This window comes from Malus sylvestris, chromosome 15 (genome assembly GCF_916048215.2).
Source record: "Malus sylvestris chromosome 15, drMalSylv7.2, whole genome shotgun sequence".
In the NCBI taxonomy this organism is placed as follows: domain Eukaryota; kingdom Viridiplantae; phylum Streptophyta; class Magnoliopsida; order Rosales; family Rosaceae; genus Malus; species Malus sylvestris.
In genome coordinates this window covers 45,099,354-45,117,571 of record NC_062274.1, presented here as the reverse complement: position 1 = coordinate 45,117,571, position 18,218 = coordinate 45,099,354, and the positions used below count along the sequence as shown (strand labels likewise).

Sequence of the window (18,218 nt, the reverse complement as noted above, 5' to 3'; positions counted from 1 at the left end):
TGCTGACGTGGTTAACAAACGCGTGCCATGTGGCATAAACAATTAATAAAAAATTAAAATCTAATTTGAATATTAACATATTAAAATAATTAATTAAAAAAAAAAATACAAATTCTTCATCTTCCCCACCCCTTCTCCCACCACCACCCCCTTGCCCACCCGAGCCACCCATTCTCCGGTCATCAACCCCTCCCCTATCACCACGCCTTTCCCCATCACTTATGCACCAAGCTCATCCCGTTGCAACATCTCCTCCGTCGTCAGAACCCAGAACCCTAAACCCCAAAAAATCCAATCCCAAGCATCTCCTTTCCTCCGTCTGCAACATCTCATTTTTCTCCTATCTGCAACACCTTATCTCGTCACAGCACACCATCGAAGAAGCCCCAAGACGCTGACTCATTCGTTGCTATCTCAAATACGTCTCCCAGCTCTGTTGTGTCTCATCCTCCTCTTCTGGTTCCCTCGAGACCTGCGACCTCGTAGCCTGCAGCATTAGGTAGGGTTGGGGCTAAAATTGGGGATAAAATTAGGGGATATAAAATTTTGGGGATTAGGGTTGGGTTCAGGTTGATCTAGGGAGAGAGAATGGAGGGGAGGTGAAGAGAGTGAAGGAGAGGGAAAAGGTGGGTCGAGGATGTGAAGAGGGATGATTGGGTCTCTAGGGAGAAAGAAGGGATGAGAGGTGAAGATAATGGAGGAGAGGGAGAAGCTGGGTTGGGGAGGTGAAGAAGGATAAGTGGTTTCAGGACTACAATGGTGATGGGGAAGGGGGTGGCTATGGCTTTATTGCTGCTGCTCATGGGTTGGGTGGGGAAGACGAATGGGGTTTTGGGTTTTTTGTTTTTAACTTTGCTTTAATTAATTATTTTAATATTTTATTAATTGTTTTAATATTTTATTAATTGTTTATGCCACATGGCACATGTTTGTCAGCCACGTCAGCATAAATGTGAATCTCATATTTGCCACGTCATCACTTAACGGTTTACTTAATCAATTTTCTAACGGATGTATGAAATTGAAATAAAATGATAAGTAAATGTATGAAATTGAAATGTTTTAAAGATGTTGTATGAGGTTGCAATCGACTCCAAACCTGAGGGGGTAAAATGTAATTTACCCTTTTTTTTAATGTTGTTTAAGTTTGAATAAAGGGGTGTGCTATCCACACACCCCTTTTTACTTTTCCCACACCCCTTGTTAATTTTTGTCCTTTGATATTGTAGACATCGAAATTTTGGTAAATAAATGTTGACCGATAAATCAAAGTTTCAGCGCTCATGTATTACATAAATTTTACACGTAGCGTGTGTCCAAACAAAAAATCGAGAATCATCGGAAAAGTCATCAAACAAGACACGTGTCAACACCTGGCAGAAACGACTTATTTCATCTGGAATATTATATTCAAAATTAGGCCTTGGAAAATTCTATAAATAGAAGCCAATTTCATTCATTTGGGGAGGAATTCATATTACACCTTGAAGCTCTGAAGCTCTGAAACTCTGAAGCTCTCAAGCAAATCCCGAAGGATCAAGAAAGCCCTTTTCGTTCTTCATCAAATCCTCCTTCAAGATCAAGCCCCAACGGCCCTTGAAGAACAATCCACCGATTAAAGATCAAGCCCCGATTGCCCTCGAAGAAAGTGTTCTTCATTCTTCGTTCATCGTTCTTCCAAGATCAAGCCCCGACGGCCCTTGGATCAACAATCATCCACCTTCAAGATCAAGCCCCGACGGCACTTGAAGAAAGCCTTCTTCGTTCTTCGTTCATCGTTCTTCCAAGATCAAGCCCCGACGGCCCTTGGATCAACAATCATCCACCTTCAAGATCAAGCCCCGACGGCCCTTGAAGAAAGCGTTCTTCGTTCATCGTTCTTCCAAGATCAAGCCCCGACGGCCCTTGGATCAATAATCATCCACCTTCAAGATCAAGCCCCGACGACCCTTGAAGAAAGCGTTCTTCGTTCTTCGTTCATCGTTCTTCCAAGATCAAGCCCCGACAGCCCTTGGATCAACAACATCAACAAATCCATACATCCAACCGTTCTTCAAGATCAAGCCCAAAAGCCCTTGAAGATCCGTTCATCACCGTTATTCAAGATCAAGTCTTAACGGCCCTTGAAGAAACACTCATCCTCAAGATTAAGCCCCAACGGTTCCTTGAAGATCCGCTCAAATCCACCTTCAAAGATCAAGCCCACGGCCCCTTGAAGAAACTTCTAACAGTTCATCCAAGATCAAGCCTCGACGGCCCTTGGATCAACGAAACATCCGCAAATCAATACTTTACAGAGATCGAATCAGATGATCAAAATAGAGAGATATTGTAACCCAAAATCATCAAATACAAATATTATTTTGTGCACGTTGTTCTTGTCTCTTTCGTTTCAGGAAATTTTCGTGTTCACAGATATTCTTCAATTCATCCGATCCAACGACTGAAAATTAAAAGGGTGTGAGAGAAGTAAAAAGGGATGTGTGGATATCACATCCCTTAAATAAATTCCCGAACTAGTACTAGGGTGGAGATTGTGTTCTTTAATGTTGTTTAAGTTTAATGTTATTTAATGTTGTTTAATATTGTTTAATGTTATTTAATGTTATTTAATGGTTTGGGTAATAGGAAAAAAAAATTGTAAAAAAAAAAATAATCAAATCCAATGGCTACTTGGCGTCAGCATGACGCCAGGTAGCCGTTGGGCTTGAATTGTGGACCAGCCTAGGGCTAGCTAGTTGGCTTTTTTGGGCCAGCCGGTTGGCCTGATTGTACAATTTTGGCCCGGTGGGGCCCACAAGTTCTTTAGCCTGGTCCTCGGTTGGAGATAGTTTGTTTGTCATTTCGGATTATTTTTAGCCCTATGGTCCTCTGACCGAATCAGTTGGAGATGACCTAAGAATTTTATCGATTCTTCTAAGTTCATACATGTATGTACTTTGTTTGTTTTGATATTCAACAATATTAATATCAATTTTAGTTACTTAGTTATTGTTTTTATTGCTTACTGTCTTTACTTTCTGTTGTGAATGATTGAAGTGATATGCTTGAAAATAATCATTTTGTTTTTAACCTTATCTTAATAGTTTATGGTCCAATATCGAGAAAAAAAATTAATGTCTTTAACATGCAACACATTAAGAAGAACTAAGCTTGAGCCAAACATTGGCACAATCCTTTGTAAAAGAAGTCTTATTACTTATGGTGCAAGTATTCATACATACAATTTATTCTAAATACAATACATCTTTCTGTTGGCTGAAGTTAACGGTAGCATACTTGATAATCAACAAACCAAAATATTCACTAAGGACCAGTTTGGGATTGTTGTGCTTTTTCAAAAGAATTGCTTCTGCCAACAGAAAGATGTATTGTATGTAGAATAATCAGTTGTAACATAAAACAGTTGAGTGTTTGATAACATGAACTTTTAAAACTGTTGTGAGTGTAAAAACCAGTGTAAAAGTGTTTGGTAGAATTTAATGTAAAAATGATAAAATTGTATATAATAAGAAAAAATAGACATAGTAGTGGGGGTGGTGGCAACGACAATGGTGTTGAGGATAATGGCAATGATAGTAGCCCTAATGGTGGAGGTGTGGTAGTGGTGCCAATGATATAGTGTGGGGGCTGGGTTGTAGAGGTAGCAATGGTGGCGATTGCAGTGTTCTTAGCAGTGCAATGATGGTGGTGGTGATGGCGGCAGTGGTATAATGTCCGTAGTTGCAATTGTAGGTGATGGCGACGATAATGGTAGCGATTGCAATGGCAATAGTAGTGGTGGCGGTGGAGATGGTGATGACGATGGTGGTGGTAGCAATAATTGTAATTGTACATGTGGTGGTTGTGCCAATAGTGAGGTGTGGTGATTGTGGTGCCACTGGTGGCTGTCATGCTTGTGGTGGTGGGGATTATAATTATGGCAAAGGTAACGACGACGATGGTGGTGGTAATGATCGTTGTGGTGGTGGTGCTAGTGGTGGTAGTTGTGCTTGTGGTGGTGATAGTAGTAGTGGTGGCAGAAATGGTGGTTGTGGTGGAGAAGATTATGGTGGCAACAATGGTGGTGGTAATGGTGTGTTGGTGGTAGTAGTAGTAGCGATAGTTGTGCTTTTAATAAAAGTAGCTTTTAAAGGCAACCTATATGCTACTTTTAAAAGCTACTATATGAAGAATGTTGCTTTAAAAATAGGCAGGATATTATTTTTACCAATACTTTTTTATTGCTTAACTTTAAGTCAAGTAAAAAAAAAGAAAAAAAAAATACTAAACGGGCCTAAAGCCTCACGACATGCAAAAGGTAACTTATCCTACTTTATATATGACATAGAAGGCAATATGCAAAGTACCCTCAACTAATGCTAGCTGCCGACCCTCGATGCCTAGCGAAGGGATGCACTTCCAAGTGATTGGAGAAGGGCATAATATGGCATGCACGTTTCAATCCAACCAAATAAAATATATAAATGTAGCCAGTACAGATTATTATAAATAAGGACTGTCGAGAGGTGCTTTATCCCCAATCTATAAAGAAAAAGAAATTCTGCTTCAACATTTAACTTTTGTTCTTGTGCAGAGATCCCTTGTTTAATATGCGCAGACTGCTAATGTAAATAAATATGTAGATAAAGAAAGGATAGTGTTGTTCAAACACTCTTTCTTCTCTCTAATATATTTTTGTTAATTTTTATTAACATTGATTTTTTTTAATTTATCCGAATCAATGATAAAAAATTAAAAAAAACTATACGAGAAGTAAAAGTGGTTTAGATAGCACTATTCTAAAGAAAATTGTGTGTTAAAATTGGCTCACTACGTGGATGATTGAATGCCCCCCTTTTTCTTTACATTTTTCCTTTCGTTACAACCATAGAATTATCTTTGTTTTGCTTTTTGGCTTTGCTGTGTATAGTATGTTTAAATATTCAGTATAACGAGTTTGATATTAATTTTTTATTATATTTTAGTGTAAATATATCTTTATATTGAAAATAAATCTCTGCATTTTAAGGCGTAGGATTAAAGAGTTAATATATAATATAACATGATAAATTATTTTTGTTCATCATTACCTGTCCTTGAAAATTAAATAGCCTCTTTGCTTCATTTTTCACATGTCACACAATGTGTCGGAAGGAAGAGAACAATATTAACACTAAATAAATTATTGATAACGTAACTATATGAGAAACTCAAATGCGTCGGAAGGAAGAGAACAACATCATGTAAAGTATCGATAACATAACTATATGAGAAACTCAAAGCAATCTGACTTGGCATATTTATTTAATTCTTAACTGTTCAAGTATAATGATGTAGAACTTGCACATTATTTTATCTCATGTGTTTTTTAACACAAAAATAACAATTTACGTTTCACTATTCATGTTTTATCAACATGTAACGGAAAGTTGAAACCTTTGTTATGAAAAGAGGTATGGCAAAAGCTGGTGAAACATAGTTTGCCTCTAGCTATATATACAATTATCAGACAACTGGTGAAGCTCGTTCGAGGCTTTAGCTTTTCAAAAGCCATTACTCCAACTTTTTCTCTTTTTCATCAGAAACCATCAATCTAATTAGAAATTATAATACATTCTTGTTAAATTATTTTCTTTTAATAAATAATTTATTCAATTTAATTGCTAAAATATTAAAAAAATATTTGTTAAAATACTAAAAAATTGCGTGAAAATTAGATAGAATAACTCAAGGCACAACATTTTCTGATGCAAATCGAATCAATTTGCATTTTTTTTTATCATTATAATCCGCTTAACCAAATGAAAATTTGAACAAATCAATGAATATATCTAACACCTAATTAGGCTTATACATTAGTCCCTCTCATGTTTCAAACCAAAGTGGAACAAGATGAAGTTGCAGGATTATATAGTGCAGGAAGCAAGTACTTCCTTCCATTAGCACCATTGGCATTGTAGCTGGCACCTGTGGTGGCGTCCTGCAGCAAGTCCCCAGCATAACCAGGATAAGCCCCTTTCCCGTAAACTCCCGGGCAGGCCGAAGCAGCCTCCAAAGGCGCCTCGGCTGGGCCCTGAAAGTATCCATTCCCGAATGGGTTGGTGGCTGTCCCGGCAAGAAGGCTAGCAAGGTTGATGACCATGCCGTCGAGGCCCACATCGTTGTTGGGAGCCACAAGGGGTGGGCTCTGCGGTCCATAGATAGGCTGGTGGAATGGCCACGCGCACTGCCCCGGGCATTGGGACTCCGAGTTTCCGACCCAGATGTATGCGAACTTATAGTTCTTGCTGCCCTTGATGTGTCCGGTTTTGGTAGCGCCGGAGGCAGACCCGTGGGTCCCGCACCGGTTCATACAGAACCCATCAACGGCGACGTCGGCGGATGTCAGGACAACGTTGATGGCGTTTTTCTGGTCGCCCTTTGCGGCCAATGCCACAATCTGTTTGGTGGTGAGGGATTTGCCGAGGGAGTATTTTTGGTCGAGAATCTGTCTTCCCAGAGAGAGGGAGAGAGAGTTGGACTTTTTGTTGGAGGTGAGGTGGTAGTATTTCTCGGTGGTCTTCCACCAGGCGGCGACGGAGGGTTGGGTGGTTTTGGAGGGCGAGGACAAGGAGGAAATGAAATCGGAAACGATGGCTTTCTGGGAGGGCTTGAAGTTACCGTACCAGATGAGGTTGATGGTAATTTTGCCGGACAGGAGAGGCCCGTTGTGGTATTTGAGGAGCTGGGTTTGGTCTTGGACCAGCTCACTCAGCTTCCTTGTTGCCAAAGAGACTTGGAACAATCTGCTGGAACCGAATGAAACTTGGAACAAGGTGGCCACAACAAACAGCTTCAAAAGCCATTGACCAGAATTAAAACCCATTTTTTCTTTTCCTAAAAAATGTTTAGATTTTGGGGGTTAAAAGCTGAGAGAGGGAGTGAGAATTTAGCGTGGAGTGATAGAGGTGGGGAGGATGCTTATATAGAGGGACGGAGGAGGTTCAAATTTTTGGATTCAAAAATTGGAAAAAGCAGGTGGTGGTGGGGTTAATTGAATGGGAGGTGTTGAGAAAGAGAGGGAGAGAGGAGAGAGGCGACCGAACGCAGCTCCCAACTCCCAAGCGCGTTTCTTTATTTATTATCACCATGCATTTGTTTCCACGCTCCATCAAAGAATCAAAACTTATTTTGTTCCGAAAACCCTCTTGTTTTCTTATCTTTTTCCTTAATCTAGTAAAAATACAAGTGTATAACAGAATCAACAACTTCACTTTTTCAGTATTTTTATGTGTTTATTTTTTTTGGAATGATGATTTACGTATTATAAATAATAATAGTTTGGATTGTTAAAATACATTACAGAAGAGAATTCACATAAACGCGTGTTAATAATTGTGTAAAAAAATCATGTCACTGATCCGTCCTTATAACAATTTGTTTTAACAAATGATACTTACAATAAGAGAAAGTTGCAAGAAATTACATAATAAGCTAACCATAATAAATTAATACCCAAATTTCGATTTATTTACCATAATCAAACTTAAAACTTCATACCTAGGTACAAAATAAAATATCAAATTGTGATAATAGAATACTTATTACGTATTAAGCTAACCATAATAAATTACACAATTAGCTAACCACAATAATTTGGCACTGAATTTTGAATTTATTAGAAAAATTTTGTGATAAAGTACAACCATAGCAAATTGATACTGAAATTTTGATTTACTAGAATATAACTTAAAACTTGAAACTTACATACAAAAAATACAGAATAAGCTAAATAGTAAATTGATACTGAATTTTCAATATTTTGAGAAATTTGCGATAATAAAATGCACAATAATCTAATAATAATAAATTGATACTAAACTTTTGATTTATCAGAATCGAGCTTAAACTTCACACTTACGTACAAAATAAAATATTATTAAACTATAATAATATTACAACTATTTTGAAAACGGATAACCCAGTATTTGATTGGCAGCCCGTGTAGAAGAGGCGGGATTAAAAAGAAAACGTGTGTTTACAGCCATTGCCGACAACACCTAAACGGGAAGAAATGCTATTGCGTAGGGCCCATACTTTATGGAAGTAAGTGAAATGCTCTTTCTCGCTACAAGACAAAAAGCATTACAGCTTAGTTACAGATTGCACGACCCCCTAATTGACCATAACACCCTCGGTTAAACGGACAGACCCCCGAATATTAGGTGAGCAGAATTGTAAAATCGCTGTCAAGATAAACGTTGGGATTCCAGGCTGGACGGAAAAAATGAATGTCGATTGGGAAGCGTGGACTCTGACCCGACTGGCAGTCAGCTGGAAGCCTGGAATCCGATGTGGGGCGAGAACGTGATTGCACGCGCCCTCCCAGTCTCACACGAAGCTCGTGAGGTGAGCTGGGCGAAGGCGAATCTTGGTAATAAGGTAATTAAAGATGGGGTGCGAATTTAAATCAGTCCTTCGGGTTCCAGCTGGATCAAGCTAATCACACGTAGTAGCTAATCATTATGAGCGCCCATAACTTGCTCCGGCTGATTCACGATGTTTAGAAGTGTTTTCAAAATATCTAAAAGTGCTTTTAAAGAAGTTATTGTAAATGGCACTTTAAGTATTTTTTTTTCATTTTTTATTTGAATTTTTATTAAGATTGATCTCATAAACTTTTTTTCACAAAAAAATGTTTTTAATCATTTTAAAAATATTTTTAAACGAGTCATCATGGGCGTACTCAAAGAATTCATCAAATATTACTGAAAATATCTATCAAGGATATCTCCGAAATCAAGAGATATTTTGATAATATTGCCAATTTGGATAAACTTTTTGATAGTTTCGTCCGGTTTCTAAACCATTTAGGAGATTTTAGAGATGATTGGATAGTAATTTTAGTAAAAATTCCATTCGATTTCGATAACAATAATTTTATAATTGCTAGTAAATTTCTGAACTACAATACTTTGCATTTTTTCTTTAAAAAAAACTTATATGTCGTACTGTCAAGGTTTCATGTTACAAAGTACAAACGACACAGAATATAACAGCAGAAATGTCTAGAAAAATAAAATAAAAGAGGGAATATATTTCATACAATGTAATTCAAAGTTCAAGTATATCTATAAAGTACAAACAATAAGGAATATAATAGAGGGAATGTATCATCATACAAGGTAATTCAAATTCTTAATACTGTAGCATTGTATTTTAAGTCAACTTTTTGCACATTGCAAGAAAATTTTCATTAAAAGTAAATTATATAAAATTTTAGAGCATCCTTTTTTCTTTTTTTCTTTTTTTTTTCTTTTTTTTTTTGGTCAAGCAAGAGAACTTTCATTACATTAAAAACTAGTACAAGGCTCAAAAAAATAGGAAAACAACAACAGATAAAATAAAAGGCCCAAGCAAAATGAAAGTTGCAACCCAAGATACAACGGAAGACTCACGCAACCTTAGGTCCTAAGGCTGCAAAAAGAAACAACAAAAACCCTAATCTCAAGCATCATAAACCAGACCGTCGTTGTTGTCACATCCTCGGAGGAAGCCAGCCGAGAGAGTAAGCACTAGATCCAAGTCCCTTTCATGAACCCTTGCAAATAAATACAAACAAAGTATCTTATGGGTAGAGAGTGAGGCTAATTGGGTATGTAAAATACCCAACACTATGGGGATCCAGCATGTCGGTTGGGAAGGCGAAGTGAGGGAGGGAAGTGGATCTGATATCAAATTTCTGATCGGAGCCACTAATTCAATGACATGGTGGGATGGGGATGAAGTATCACAGCTAAGGATGAGGGATGAAGGAAAATTAAAAGACAAAAAGCAGTAAAAGCATGCGAAAAAATGCCGAATAAGGGTCATGAAGCCCAAATACGAAACAAGCTCAGGGGATAGTTGAGACCCGACTTGGGGAAAATTAAGATAAAACTCAGGGGAGAATTGAGAATCAAAACGAAGGAAATAGACCGGAAATAGGGAAAGAGTAATAGGTGGGTGCAAGGAGGGGGAAGAGGCAAAGGAGATAAGAAGGGAGGAAAAGAGGGAAGGAGGAGGAAAATAAGGAGTAGCGCGCTGCCGCCTACCCAAAGCAAGAGTAAGGGGTGGCAGTTGAAACTTGAAACTGGAGGTTGGGGTGCTTCTGGATCTGGGATTTGAAGTTCACAGAAAGAGAGAGAGATTAGCAGGGTACCTAACCCACAAAAAAGCCAATGGCAGTAGAAGTTTAGAGCATCTTCAATACTTTCATTTTTAGTCAAAATTTTAGAAAAAAAAAAAGTAGAAAGTTAGCTTAGAGCATCTCTAAATGAGATGTCAAAGTCCCCAAATAGAACTAAATAACATCAAGGTGTTCTCCAATGGCTCCAATGGAGATATCCTATTTGATGTGGCAGCTGAGTCATTTGATTCCTTACTTTCTACATGTCTATTTTAATAGCAACAAAAGATGGAGTCAATAATATTTAATTTAATTTTTTTAATGCATGGGTCCTATTGACAACTAATATGATGAAAACTAAAATAAATTTTAATTATTTTTTATTGTAAATGTAAGTATATGGTCCAATATATTAATAAAATAAATATTTGACAAATCTATTAGAACTGAAGAAGATTTGGCATTTAGATTTTTTTTTTTAACAAACAATATTTTCAACACTAAGAGCAATTCCAGCGTGGGAGCCCTCCCCTAAGGCTATTCACTATTCAATCCATCCAGTGAACAGTAGCTGCCCTTAATGAACAATAACTGTCTTTTGCATCTCCACCGTTGCACTTGAATAACCCTGACAATTGGCAATAAAATATTACTATTTTTTTATTTATAAAATAATACAAAATAATTTTATTTGTAATTTGTATAAGATTTGTAATTTCGCAAAGTCACTCGGCGATTATTTAATTTTTCATTTAATTTTTAATTAATTAAATTACTTAATTTCCATTAACACCCATCCTTTGTTTTCCCTTCAAAATTTTCCTGTTGTTTCCTTCGCATTCCCGAGAAAATCAAATCCAATCATGACGACCATCGCCCTCTCCGACTTGCCCGCCTCTCCTACTTGCATCAAAATTATGGTCATTGCCCTTCTCTCCCTCTCCTTCTTCCTACTCGCCAACCACTATTATGCTACCTATCCTTACCTCCCCTTCTTCTCCTCCACCGCCACGTCCTCCGCTGCGCAGTCTCCGTCTCTCGCATTGCTGACGCCGGAATCGCATGCTCTGAATCCTCCGTCAACTCCTTCTCCTTCTCCACCATGACCATCGCTGAAGGTGGAGAGGATGGGGATAGTGGACGAGATCGGCGCGATGTTGGAGGAGTTCGAGGCCTAACAGAAAAAAATATTAAAACAGGCGTCTGACGTCAGCTGACGTCAGATCCACCTCAGGCTCTCGAGCCGGCGATAATCGACTGGCCTGGCGCTCGGGGCTGCACGAGCTCCCTCGCCAGCCAACGTTGGACTTCCTCTCTCGGGCAATCAAGCCCTGTTCCGGAGCCTGTCCCTCTAGCAGGAGCTCCCACTGGAGCTGCTCTAAGGGGAAAGGGTGGGCTTAATCTCACAATGGGCTAGCAATAATGTGGTGGTGAAATTAAACATAATACTTCGCACTTACAAGTAAAGATGAATACTACTAGACCATAGTACTAAGCGGTAAACAATTAAGCACAATTGCACAAATCGCTCCTTTGGAGATGCTCTTAGGAGCTTGCTAAAAAAATTTCCTCCAATATAGAAAGAGAGTTTACAACAGAGGAATGAAATTCGAAATCTCGTATGTCTCATCTCATGGGTTCCCAATCCAAATTAGACAAGAGCAGTAGATAAGCGGGTGAAAGAACTAGAAAACTTTCGTTGGATTGTCTTGATGAAATATAGGATTTGTTTCCCCAGTCGATGCAGAAAAGTAGTCACTACAAGCTGGATCAAGACACACGCTTCGACAAGTCTTTCTCCTAGCGAGTGTGATTGGAGATGAATTTATCACCTCTCTCAATCTGTGTATCCAAATTATCCCAACATATATGCAAATTAATTGGCCACAACATGTATATAGATTCATGAAGAAATTTCATGAAGAGTGGTATTTACAAAGAAAGGTCGCTTCGACAAGTCTTTCTCCTAGCGAGTGTGATTGGAGATGAATTTAGCACCTCTCTCAATCTGTGTATCCAAATTATCCCAACATATATGCAAATTAATTGGCCACAACATGTATATAGATTCATGAAGAAATTTCATGAAGAGTGGTATTTACAAAGAAAGGTCGATGCGCTCAAATGAAAGTACAGTTTCAAATATATATATATATAAGAACTATTATTAGCACTCTAAAAATCTCATTCTACACTTCTCATAAGTGTATTTTTCTTTCTAATAATAGAAAGTTTGGAGTGCCAAATAAGATTTTTGGAATACTAATAACAATTCCATATATATATATATAGTTATTTCTTTTGAAGCAAAAATCTGGTTTGCAAATATAGATGTATAAGATGAGAACACACTAATCTAGCTATAGTTTCAATGTTTACTTACTTGAAATGTGAGTAATCACGAATTAATAAGAATAATTTGAATATTTATTCCAGGTAAGTAAGCATATTATATAAGTTTCTAAGGTGCTAATTCTCATTACCGGAGATGCATGAACGTGCCAAAATTGAAACTTCGACCATGTCTATTACAGATCATTTAACAAAGTAATTAACAAACCTAGTTCTAATAAACTTGTTTTATTGTTAGAAAAAGCTGGCGTAAAAAAATGGTTTAATAAGCTAGCATATTAAACAAATGATCACGTTAAACTAGAATAAGTAGCCGGGTATCATCATCCTCCATAAGCTACAACCTAAATTCACGAGCTGCGAGCAATATGCATGCATATACCATAAGAACATTACTTATCCAAACCCTAATTGGTTTCCCCTGTAAGCATGATGAAATATGCTCAAATCACAATGTTTTGAGTTTGGCAGTGCGTCCACTTACAATGCACTCACATCCCGATTGACTAAAGAAACCGTGTCTGATGGGAAGGGATCTTCAGCACTAGATATAGCCGCTATGTTTCTCCCCTGCAACATACATAATATACATATTTATATTTAAGCCATTAATTAATCACTTTTATTAATTTATCAATAAGGTTTGTGTAGTTACACAAAGAAAGGGATCACACGATCGGCTGTTGGATCTTTTATAATGAGATCGTGCGGCTGTCAGTGGGCTATGCTTTATTCATATTTTTTGTTTTTATTTTTTTTATTTTTATTTTTTTTAACTTTTCGTCTTTTACTTCTTCAGTTCTTTCCCTTTCGTTGAATCTCTTTAAATATGGTTAACTGGCAGCCGCTTGATCTTATTAAAAAAGACTAAACAATTAAGGGTTTGTTTGGAAACTTATCAAATAATTGAAATGTTTTTAAAGCTAATATTTTCAAGTTTCGAAAACACTTGAAATGTTTTTTTTGAATTTCACTAACATTTTTATTAAAAATTAATTCTAAAAATATTTTCATTAAAAATGTTTTTAATTATTTTAAAAGACATTTCCAAATAATCTTAAACATGAGAGGATTCTATTGCTTAATATATATATATATATATATATATATATATATATATATATAAAATATGTCTGTCACCACATTTCTTAATTTTTCCTGGATTCTTTTTGTCTGTCATAAAGATCATGAAAGCAGACAATTTTTGTCATTATGCTGGGTTTTATTTTAAGTTTGAATGTTTAAACAGATCATATATATGTGGTATTCTCAGCGATAGGCTCCGGATCCTTTTTAAGAGAATTCAGAAGATCAATTAATCATGTTTGTTATAAATTATTTAAAATTTTTATTTAAAATTGAATATAAATAGTACTTAACGAAAATTGACCGTACGATATACAATAAACGATTACAATTAATTGATTCTCAAAAAAAAAAAAAAAAGATTTGAAGAGGATTCTGATCCGTATTCTTGGTCACATTAATTGTTATTGCGGATTAAAAAATGGTTTCCACATCTATTCATTCTCACGATGATCAAGGTCTTTCAAGTTAATTTTTACAGATTACGTATATACTTAAAATGTCGATCAAAACTATTTGTACTATAATTATTATAATTAATCAGGGGATCCTATAGGTAAATACACTAGATCTGTTTGTTCATGTAGCATCCGCGTCTAAAGAAAAAGGGTTTGAAATAATGTTGTAAAAAGCTTGCATTTGAATGCTGAAGTTTTAAAGAAATGATTTGGTTTTGACTAGTAATATTGTACTTGAATTTAATTTGTAATAAAGTTTAATGCAGAACGACTATAAGCTTAACCTTATATAATATACTCCCCGTGACCAATGTTGTGAGGTGTATAATTTTTATATATCATTTTTTAGCTTCTCACATATTTCTTTAAATCTAGCCATCAAAGTGAATAAATCAAATTAGAACAACGAATATAATTAAATAGAGATATATAGTAAGCTAAATAGGCCTTAAAAGTCCGGCCCCAATACGCCTAAGACCATCTCCAACCCTGGGCTAAAAGCCAAATTACCCCCCCAAACACTCTCCAATCCATGCTAAAATTTTAGGCTAAATGTCAAATGCTATTTCTGGGCCAAATACCCCCCAGCTTTCCCCCCGGGCTAAATGCGAAATGTTTATCGGAATTTAAATTTTTTTAGATTAAAATGTTCATAAAATTAATTTACAATAATCTACATATTTATTTTTTAAAACAAAATTGATTTAAGAAAAAAATTTAGGCTAATTTCATTCTTTAATAATTCCGGGCTAAAATTTTAGGGTAGAAGGGTTGGAGCAGAAAAGATGTTTCTTGGCTAAAAGCTAAATTTTCCGGGCTAAAAAATTTGGCTTTTAGCCCAAGGGTTGGAGATGGTCTAAAGGGGTGGACTTTTTTTTATATTTATTTTTAGTTATCACTTTCTCTATTAAAAGGTGAGCAACCTAACCCTTGAGTCATATGACTATATAGCTCCGGGAGGCGAAAGAGCCAACATCAAGGATTCCAAACCATGAGCTCTTAGGGAAGATCTTTCTTCGATATCTTCGATATGCTCCTAAAAAAAATCAAAATTCGTGTGGATTCTTCTCCCAATTAAGAAGAGATCTTAGCGGATTCAACACCACCACCATTTCTTATCGGATTTTATTTAATACCCGACATAAATTGACTTTTCTTGTCGTTTTTAAGAACGCCACAAATGGGTTGTTACGTAATAATGTGAATTGCTGCATATGAAATTGATCACAAATAATCCACTTGTTTGTAAAAAAGAAATTGAAAACATGCCCTAATTTCATTTGACTTAATCAACATGATTATTTTTGAATAAACTTTTATTCGTTTCATTACCACTTGTAGAATAAGCAACTGATCAAGCCGTTGGAACTGGAGTCATATATATTCAAATGTTGTAGATTCGATTAACAAGGGGCTTAGTCTCCTCGGATGCCACCAGCAGAACATCGATCCAGCTAGCCTGTCTAATGGCTGATCACTTCACGTTTGTACCTATACTTGCAGACATGGTTACCACTATGTCATATATAAATATAAACATGGTCACCCTAATAAATGAAAATTTTATAACACTTTGCACGAGTGGTGCTCTGGAAATCCAATTAAAATCATATATCCATTACATTAATAATAATCCAGAATTGTTAATTAGCATGTGCTTGATGATATTATTGTTACATATATAGACATAATGGTCAAATTTCAATGGTTGCATCATGTAGTTTATAGAGAAAAATACTTTGCGTCCCACTCTAGCTTGTGTAACCCCCTCATTCCATCCTATTTATTTAAAGAATTTTTCCTATACATATAATTATACAATCATTTCTTAAATCACCATTTCAATACCATCTCTATAAAACCCAACCAAATTAAAAATCGGTTAGTTGTTCTTAAGTATAAGCTAAACTGCAGATTTCACCATGATGATCTTAATTGTTACCAAAATCGTCTATTAGTTTGATACTTATGGATGACTAAACTGTCACCAATTTATTTGAATTACAAAGATGATCTTGAAATGATGATTTAGGAGATAAACAGTTTCACTTATGACATATATATGTATTAAGAGAATCCTTTAAGAAGAGGGATCCTTATTTTTCTAAAAAAAATAGAGACATCATCTTGATCGTTGGATTTGACTTTAATGAAATTGTGTGATTGAGATTGTGTGGTTTGTGATTTAATCTCAATCACATAATTTCATTAAAGTCAATCCAACGGTCAAAATGATGTTTCAATTAAAAAAAAAAGAAAAAGAATCCCTCTTGTTAAAGAGAAGGTGGAACAAGTTGCGTCCATCGAGAGTGAGACGCAAGTATACTGACATTGTATGAGAAGCAAGAGTACGTAACTGGCCATTGATCGAAAATATTGGTGTGTATTGACTTCCATTAAAGAGATCCGAATTCCGCAGTGGGTAGATCTAGCAATCCGTAGTTATCCATTTTTGAAGTCCTTAATAACATTTATACCTGCATGCAGTGATCAAGTCAGGTCAGGTCAGGTCAGGTAAGGTCAGGTATGGAACTTGTGGTACCGAGCATGGCATGCATGTGAACCCCAAGTAGTGGCAAAGTCAGGATTTGCCGAGGGGAGGGACGAAATTCAAAAGAGTGCAAGGTTCAATCAAAGCGGAAACTTTCACATTGGAAAATGCAAAGTTTTGAATCAATATTTATAACAGAAAACAATCCCTTCACCAAAGCGGTTATAAGCGGTAATATCAAAGTCATGTAAAAAGGTTAAATTAGTTAAGATTAGATTCTAAAAAACGTTTAGGCGCTAGTCAGACAGTGAACTGTGGCCTAGCAGTTAGGCGCCTAGGGGAGGTTTAGGCAGGAGCCTAGATGGATTTAAATAAATTTCTTTTATCGTAGAATAATCATTAAACAATATTTACATTATTTTTTAAAAATTAATACAATATTTATAGATAATGTGAGAATTTAAGATAAATACGATGTGGTCTTAAAAAGAGGGAAAAAATACATACAAGAAAAAAAAGAAAAAGAAATTGGTTAACAAACCACAAAAAAGGTGGGGTCAGAAAAGAAAAAAAGAGGACAATACTTGAAGTTAGTACTCAATTTACTCACTATAACAGGTGGTCTAATAACCATATAACACCTATTTATTTAATAATTTCCTAAGGCTAGGGATCTGCTATCTCCAAATTTGTGTTTCTTTTATGTCTCCTTTCTAATATTTACGACATGTGTCTTTATTTTAACTCTCAGTTTAATAGTATCAATGTTTAATAATATTAAATAAGTAAATAATTAAAAGTTCAAAAATAAAATCAATCATCACTCCCACTGCCCATCAACAATTCAACATCAACACCAATCCTTCACCTGAGAACTCTTCATCTTCGCGAAACCTCATTTTCTCTCTCCTCAACTTTTTGTCTGTTCACTTACCCAGCCTATCAAACAACAAATTTCATGTAAATTTTGGTTTGAGGAAGCAAGGAAGGGGGGTAGCTCTGCTGCATTTTGTTCTCTGGTTGGAGGGTTGAATAGAAAAAGGATATAGAGAGATTGAAGGGAACGGGGGATAGAGATTGAAGTCTGAAGAGAAGTTAGTGAGCGGCCCCTATATTTTTTTTCTACCCAACATATACAAAACAACGTCGTTTCGCTTTATTTTTTTTAATTTTTTTTACTAGGACCAAAACGATGTTGTTTTACAGCAGCAGCAGTGGCGAACTAGTTAGGTTTTCTGGTGAGGGGAGGGGCTGAACCAGATCCCCAGACCTGTTTTCTGGCGAGGGGAAGGGCGGCCCCCACTCTTTGCCTTCATGTGGCTTCGCCACTGCCCCCAAGGGCACATGAGTCTGCATATGCATGGGTTAGCATTTGAAGTTCTGTGAGTACCATGATGTTGAAGCTTATCAAGCATGGACCAACTGCACCATTTGGTCCTACAAATTCTAGTGAACAAGTCTTTATAGCTGCTTTACAATAGTACAAAATTCAATACATCACCCCCAATAAACTTTGAGTTTGAATATAATGTGGCTCGATAAAATTTTCCTTCTGTATATAGATTAATATATACAGTTGACAAGAACTGAAGAAAGAGTCTATGGTAGAATTAAACTCTAGTAAAACAAACTGGTAACACAAGGGATAATTACATAAAACTAAATTTACAAAATTCAAAAGTGAAAACCGTAAGGCCGCACA

General features: G+C 36.3%; 2 protein-coding genes across 2 annotated transcripts; one reads left to right on the top strand and one right to left on the bottom strand.

The window, feature by feature from the left end:
- Window positions 1-3,738: 3,738 nt before the first annotated feature.
- Window positions 3,739-4,608, top strand: LOC126603015 (uncharacterized). The gene is made up of 2 exons (XM_050269791.1): window positions 3,739-4,075; window positions 4,577-4,608. Exons 1-2 carry the CDS (start codon window positions 3,739-3,741, stop codon window positions 4,606-4,608), a joined length of 369 nt encoding a protein of 122 aa, XP_050125748.1.
- A 1,114-nt stretch (window positions 4,609-5,722) lies between these two features.
- LOC126604669 (protein PHOSPHATE-INDUCED 1-like) lies at window positions 5,723-7,077 on the bottom strand. Its single transcript, XM_050271955.1, has one exon. The coding sequence runs from the start codon at window positions 6,845-6,847 to the stop codon at window positions 5,855-5,857; it is 993 nt and encodes a 330-aa protein (XP_050127912.1). The 5' UTR covers window positions 6,848-7,077; the 3' UTR covers window positions 5,723-5,854.
- Window positions 7,078-18,218: the final 11,141 nt, after the last annotated feature.

Coding starts and splice junctions, on each gene's coding strand:
- LOC126603015 (XM_050269791.1), top strand. CDS start 3,739: ATGGCGACGATAATGGTAGCGATTGCAATGGCAATAGTAGTGGTGGCG. Junction 4,076..4,576: donor CAACAATGGTGGTGGTAATG/GTGTGTTGGTGG, acceptor GTTCTTGTGCAG/AGATCCCTTGTTTAATATGC.
- LOC126604669 (XM_050271955.1), bottom strand. CDS start 6,847: ATGGGTTTTAATTCTGGTCAATGGCTTTTGAAGCTGTTTGTTGTGGCC.